This window comes from Gekko japonicus, unplaced genomic scaffold (genome assembly GCF_001447785.1).
Source record: "Gekko japonicus isolate JY-2015 unplaced genomic scaffold, Gekko_japonicus_V1.1 scaffold752, whole genome shotgun sequence".
NCBI lineage: Eukaryota > Metazoa > Chordata > Lepidosauria > Squamata > Gekkonidae > Gekko > Gekko japonicus.
Genome location: NW_015170296.1, coordinates 624,535 through 631,663, shown reverse-complemented (window position 1 = coordinate 631,663; position 7,129 = coordinate 624,535). Strand labels below are relative to the sequence as shown.

The following is a 7,129-nucleotide window of genomic DNA, read 5'->3' as shown; positions in this document are numbered from 1 at the left end:
GTTCCTGTGCGTTCCTGCCCAAAAATAGCCCTGCCAAAGGACATACCGGATCTGTAGCAGAAGCGAGACATCTCTGGATCAGAGCTTCGAATGTGGTCTTCAGGATAAGGTGTTCGTCAGGAATTGGCTTTTTTGTTATCTTTTCTGTCGGCAACGACTGCACTTGCTTAAGAAACAGAGAAAGTCACTGTGGACGTCACTATGGGTTCACCTCCCTCCCCCATTCCTTTCTACTAAAAAGAAATCACAGCGTTTTCCCTCAGGACTGGCCCTGAGGTAGTTTGTTCCCCGGTCTCTGATGTCCATTGTGGGCAACTGTTCAGTAAGAGCATGCCAGCATATACCGCCCACCCAATTACTTCCCTGAACATCAGAAGAGCCCTGCTGGATCAGACCAGTGGCTTAGCGCCTCTGAATGTGGAGGTTCCCCTCAGTCAGCACGGCTAGTAGCCACGGATAGACTTGTCCTCCATGAATCTCTCTAATCCCCTTTTAAAGCGGTTTATTCCTGTGGCCATCACTACAGCCTCTGGCATAATAAGCACAGTACAGAGTCAAGGCAAGCTCTCAGACTACCATTTGCAAATTGGTCCCCGAGGCCCCAATACAGACTTTGATGTGGTACGACAGGGGACAGCTGCTTTTGGCTAACCATGATTAGCAGCAACGATTGTGCTTCAACCTATCTCAGTCATTTGAAAGGCTCCTGGGGATATGTTACTTTCAGAAACTTGAACGTGCGATTCAAACACAAAAGAAGAGGAAGAGGAGGAGGAAGAGGAGATTGGATTTATACCCCGCCCTTCACTACCCAGAGGAGTCTCAGAGCGGCTAGAAGAAGAAGAAGAAGAGAAGAAGAGATTGGATTTATACCCCGCCCTTCACTACCCAAAGGAGTCTCAGAGCGGCTTACAAACTCCTTCCTCTCCCCGCCCCACAACAGACACCTTGCGAGGTAGGCAGGGCTGAGAGAGCTCTGACAGAAACTGCTCCAGAACTATGGCTTACCCAAAGTCATCCAGCAGGTGCAAGTGGAGGAGTGGGGCATCAAACCCGGTCCCCCCAGATTAGAGTCCGCGCACTTAACCACTACACCAAACAGAGCTGATGGCATCGCTTCTCGTACTGACCTGCATGGCGTTGCCAATCGGAGCTCCTGGGGCTCCCTCCATACTAGCTGTCGATGCGGCAGGAGGCAGGAGAGGCTGGCCACCGGGCTGCGAAACGTTCTGGAAGGGGCTGTGTAAACCCAGCTGGCCTGGAGACAGATGCGTGGGCTGGAACGGAGCTTGGGCCGGCGGCATGGCCGAAGCCGGGGGCTGCTGCAGCTGGCCTTGAGGGTCTGCCAGAGGGTTCATGATCGGGGAGGTGATCGGAACGGGAGGCATGAAGTTGTCGGGGATCTAAGGAGAGAGACCGACAAACAGGGGAACCGTCTCACCGTGTGAGGAGTGTCAGAACTATCTGCAGGCGTCAATCTACAAACGGGGAAAATCCACAGCTGCCTGTACACGTGGCCTTCTCTGTTGTGGCCCCCCACCTTGTGGAATGGCCTGCTTGAGGAGGTCAGGAAGGCTGCCATTCTCTGGGCTTTGCACGAACTTTGCAGAACTGCACTGTACTAGATGATTCACAAAGTTGCTTAGATAAATTACTAGGGACAGTGGTCTACAGCAGTGATGGCGAACCTTTTCGAGACCGAGTGCCCAAACTGCGACCCAAAACCCACTTATTTATCGCAAAGTGCGAACACGGCAATTTAACCTGAATACTGAGGTTTTACTTTAGAAAAAACAACCCATACATTAACTTAAGATGATCCAAACAAAGTAAGGAAAGCAATCCCAAATGCTTTCATTTACTTAAAATTATTTGGCAGAGAATTCGACACTATAATGATGGTCTGGGCCTGGCTGGGGCAATGGCACGCGTGCCCACAGAGAGGGCTCTGAGGGCCGCCTCTGGCACCCATGCCATAGGTTCGCCACCACTGGTCTACAGTATCGTGTTGGGCTTACTGAAACTAGTACCCTACTGTGTAACTTCCGCATTACTGAATCTGTCATATTAATATTTATGCTTTGCTTCAGTTCTCAGTTCCGGAGAAGGCATGTGGATATAGAAAGCAGGAAGCAATTTTTCTATACAGGTTGGTTCTACAGTCCTAATCCCATCGTACTGTTTATCGAATGCCTCATCCTGTCAATTGCATTAGCTTACTCTTATGTCATTTGCCTTGAGTGCAAATGAAGAACGTGGACTCCAAATGACGTCAGTAAAATAAAATTAAACGATACAGGGGGGGGGGATCATCGTATTACTATATTTGAAGCTGTTCTCCAGTGCCATTTTTCCTTCTTCTGAATAATTACCTGGCTTTTAAACTACTGAACTCAATAATCTTAAAACATATTTGAATGCTTTCGAGGTTTTTTAAAAGAAGCCTAGGAGGACTTGTAATGCAGCAAAAGCTAACACGATCCTAGAAGTCACAGCCATCCTTTTTAGGGTTTTTTAAAAAGATCTTGTACTAGAACATACACGCCAGAGCCAAAAGAACGTCAAAGAACGAAACATTCCCTTCCATCTCGGTCCCGTTGCTCAAATTCGCTTTGCCGATCGATCAGCCTTGAGTCTCCTGATTAAAATCAATGAAGGCTTGCAGCTGTAATATTTCTGAATTAGTTTGCCACCGCAAGAAGCATAACGAGGAATAATGAGTCGAGGCAAGGCTGAGCAAAGATCCTGTTCTGGTGCTTTCGTGCAGACAGCACAGGCCATCCCCTCCCAGGAAGACCAGCACCTTTTTTCTATGAGACATTCTCAGGTTGCTCTGTGAGCAACATCCCAAGTGCAAGAAGCTTACGGCAGGAGCTGTAGCCCTGCGTGAACCGATATGCACATATATCGACGTAATATGGGATCTCTGAGGTGGAGCCCACCACATACATGCTCAGGGAGCAAGGTCATGCATGACTCTAACAGCAGCTCTTCAGCAATTCAGGCAGAAGTTTTGTTTAACGGGATGCTTTTTAATCTGCACAGCCCAACGGATCTCCAGCGTCCAAGGAGAAGCCCTGCAGGGCAAGGGCTTCCGCTGGCTCCACCCACTTTCTAAAAGGAGGAGGAGGAGATTGGATTTATACCCCGTCCTTCACTACCCAGAGGAGTCTCAGAGCGGCTTACAAACTCCTTTCCCTTCCCCTCCCCACAACAGACACCCTGTGAGGTAGGTGGGGCTGAGAGAGCTCTGACAAAAACTGCTCTTTTTCAAGATCAGCTGTGCCAGAACTATGGCTTGCCCAAGGTCATCCAGTAGGTGTAAATGGAGGAGGGGGGAATCAAACCCGATTCTCCCAGATTAGAGTCCGCGCACTTAACCACTACACCAAACTGGCACCAAACACATTGGGGGCTATCAGGAAAGGTATCAACAGGTTCTGCTAGCTCAGTTCCCACAGGAGAGGCTTCTACCAGCAGAGGGGTTTGAAAACTGGATCAATATCCTCCACAGTTCTGCAGCATCATTACCAGCCTGCACATTTTCTAATACTTCTCCCCTAACACAGAGGACTATGAATGTGTTCCACTTTTAAGTTGATGGCTGACGCAAACAGATCCAATCCTGGACTTCCTGCTGCGAAATGTGTTGTCCAAAACCTAGGTCTTTGCTTCACAGCAGCAACCTGATTCATGCTGGTTTACTGTCTAGTACTACACGCTGAAATAATTATGGTTTGTTCATAAGCATGAATGCTATCTAGCAAAAACTCTACAACAGTCCTTGAAATAAATGAATTAGTAGAATAATAAAGCTGATACTGAACAATCATTTTTTTTACTCCTTCCACATGTTACTTCCATGTGGTTTAGCTAGGCACACAGCTTATCCACGCGCCCCCCTTCCCAACAGCACCTTTTTTTTCTTTGCAACTCTGTTCAAAGCAGGTGGGTCATTCCAGCCATTCTGAGGTCCTGCAACAACAAAATTAAAGAGAGGAAATTGCCACATTCCGTCTGCAAGTCATCTCTTTGTCAAATGCTAGAGATTTCCTCTGGGGAGCATGTTTTGTATTTCATACATCACAGCAAACAGTGAAAATCCCCCCCCCACACACACCCCTTCTTTCACCCCCTGGCTTATTCTCTCCCCACCCCCACAAGGGGAGCCTAAGTGAATGTAGCTTTATTTGTGCTTTCTTCTAATTGCCTCTCCCCTTCCCTCCTCCTTCGGTTGAAATGTAGATTGAAACCTCTTTCGGACATGGCCCCACCACCTTATTTTTGTTACTCTGCATTCAGGTACACTGATGGCGCAGTATGAGTAATGCTGAATGGTTTTTTAATCATTTTAAAGCTGTGTTTCATGCCAAATTGGCACTGGCTTGTAAGAGCACATTAATATGCATTATGTAGAAACAAGCATAATATGAAAAATGTGTGCTGTCAACTGAAATTTCGGAACTGAGGCGATCCAAATGCTTAATGCAACAGGCGGCATCTTAGAGCAGGGGTCCCCAATCCTTCAGCCTGCAGGCACCTTTGGAATTTTGACACAGCGCGGTAAGCGCAGGCACAAAATGGCTACTGCCGGAGGCGGAGCCATCCACAAAATGGCTTCTGCCGCTTACTTTCAATCACACAGTGAAGATCCTTGCACTACGGCGGCAGCTGCTGCCAAAGCCGTGTTTCTAAAAACCTGCTCAAGCACTGCCCAATCAGAAGTTTTGCTGGGCCAAAGCCTGACACAGCCCTGACCACCTTCGACGAACACTTGGCAGGCACTATGGTGTCCCTGCCTTAGAGTGTTGGTTAGGAGTTGTGGATTGTGCGGATGCAGTGCCACCATGGACAGCTACACTCCTGGAAACTCATGATATCCCACAAGGTTTGGAACTGGAGAGTATACACTGGCACTGGACTGTTTTAAGAAGCCAATCTACCTTCCTCTGCTTTATTATCCTGGAGGACTGGATGGGCAGGACCCCTTTTGATGCTAAAATGACCGCATGGAATATCCCACTGAGAGTTAATGCTGAGGAACCCACAGATCAGTCCGAGGACACATCTGCAAAGGGTGCGAACCAAGGTTTAAGGATGTCTATTCACGACCCTGGTATTCCTTGGAGGTCTCCCATCCAAATACTAGCCGGGGCCAACCCTGCTTAGCTTCCAACATCTGACAAGATCAGGCTGGCCTGGGCTATCCAGAACAGGGCTGCTGCATTTATACCAGAAGGGGATAGTTAGGCTGCGCGCAAGCCATAATGCACAGAGGCACTGCCATTAAAAAACACAATTCACATTAAACCAGTACGACCCGAAAGCACAAGGCAGTTATAAACGTGCTTGTTTTAGCTGCCTCATTAAGATTTATGGCAGCTTCGTGCAAAAACTGATTAACAGTCAAAGCACATATTGGCAAATCTCACTGCCTGAATTAAGCTCACTCCTAGTTTTTTCTTGTTGGCTCAAATACATGGAGCTCTGACACCAATAAAGACACACACGTTCACTTAATTGGAGGGGAAAGCCCCACGTAGGAAAGAGAAATGGGTACACCGAGCTTTCCCCTCCAGCAAACTGAATGGGGAACTCTATAAGTACAGGAGCTCCATGTCGACATCTCTACATATAGGTTCTGGGTATCCGAAGAAGAGAGCAGTGACTCATGCAAGCTCATACCATGCCACAGTTTTTATTAGTCTTTAAAGTGCTTAAAGGTGCTTGGGTAAGAAAGAAAGGGGTCTGGGCCAGTGTTCCCTCTAAGCTGAGTTAGTGTGAGCTAGCTCACAGTTTTTTAGCCTCTGGCTCACACATTTTTGTCTTAGCTCAGGAAGGATGGCTCCAGAGCCAACTAATTTAATGCAGCAGCCAAATCACTCACTCACAACTTTAATACCTAGTAGCTCACAAAGAATAATTTTTGCTCAGCTTAGAGGGAGTATTGGTCTGGGCACCAGCTATGTTTAGTGTACAGGCTTTTTACAATCTTGGCCAGAATATACACATGCTGTGTACACACCCCTCCAGAACTCAAGCTTCTGCTTAAACTCCCGGAGTTCAAAAATCAGTCGGGCAATTATGTGCAAAATCTTTTCAATGGGGAAATGCTGCCAGTCTGTGTGTATATGTCATTCGCCCCTGCAAAAAGATCTTACACCTAATCTGCAAAACTTCTGTTTGATGGTATAAAAGTATAATAAAGAGTCATTTGGGCAGGCATTTTACACAAAGGTAGGGGGGGAAATTAGCCCATCTATGCATTTGTTCCAGTAAATCCACAGAAAACGTGTTTGAATAAAAGCTGGAAAAGAAACACGCAATCCAGCTTTTTTCATTGTTAAAAGGCTTCAAAAGATAAAGCTTTCCGGGGTGTGTGTGTGGGGGTTTCCTGTGGCCATCACTACATCCTCTGGCAGCAAATTCCGCATTTTAATCACACTGTGTAAAGTAGTATTTCCTTTTGTCCCTCCTAAGCCTACTGCCCATCAGCTTCATTCGGCGCCCTCGAGTTCTAGCATTCTGGGAGAGGGAGAGAAAATTCTCTTTTTCAGCTCTCTCTACCCCATGCATACCTCTGGGCCCACATGGGAACTATCAATGAGAAAAGAGCAACCCATAATAATCTGTTTTGCTGGGCAAAAGCAGGCTTGCTTAACTTCAAATAATCCAGTCAAAGATAAATGGGTTCAAGAACAGCACTGAAATGGCAATGTCTCCACGTAGGTGTTTTTTTGTGAAGAGATCCCAGACTTGCAGGAAACGTATTCAGGCATCGCACCAAACTATGATCAGACTGAGATCAGTCACATGCATAGTTTGTCGTCCTCATGCATCCCCCTCCCTCTCCGCACAGAGCTCAATTCAAAATGTCCTGCCTCCCATGTTCAAATGCAGGCACCTCGAATGGCTGGATTTGGTCATCCACAAACTGGGATTGTAAACTAGGACGAATCCAAGGTTCAGAATCCCACTTTTGTGAGGTGTGAAGCTAGTTCCAGTTTGCTGAGGAACCTGCATTCAGATGTCATAGCCAGATGGAGCTTGCTTTCGCCAGAAAGTTTTGACTCAAGTTGTTCTTATGAGGGGCAGGAGGGCATGCAGACATGGTTACAAGCTGCATTCC

The 7,129-nt window shown here is 47.1% G+C and overlaps 1 protein-coding gene across 1 annotated transcript in view; it reads right to left on the bottom strand.

The window, feature by feature from the left end:
• SEC31A (SEC31 homolog A, COPII coat complex component) overlaps positions 1–7,129 on the bottom strand; it is an 85,662-nt gene that overhangs the window by 4,587 nt on the left and 73,946 nt on the right. The window contains exons 23-25 of the mRNA XM_015417916.1: positions 3,917–3,975; positions 1,131–1,403; positions 47–166 (exon numbers count right to left, since the gene is read on the bottom strand). Of these exons, the coding sequence (XP_015273402.1) occupies positions 47–166; positions 1,131–1,403; positions 3,917–3,975 (452 nt within the window). The remainder of the gene's footprint in view (positions 1–46; positions 167–1,130; positions 1,404–3,916; positions 3,976–7,129) is intronic.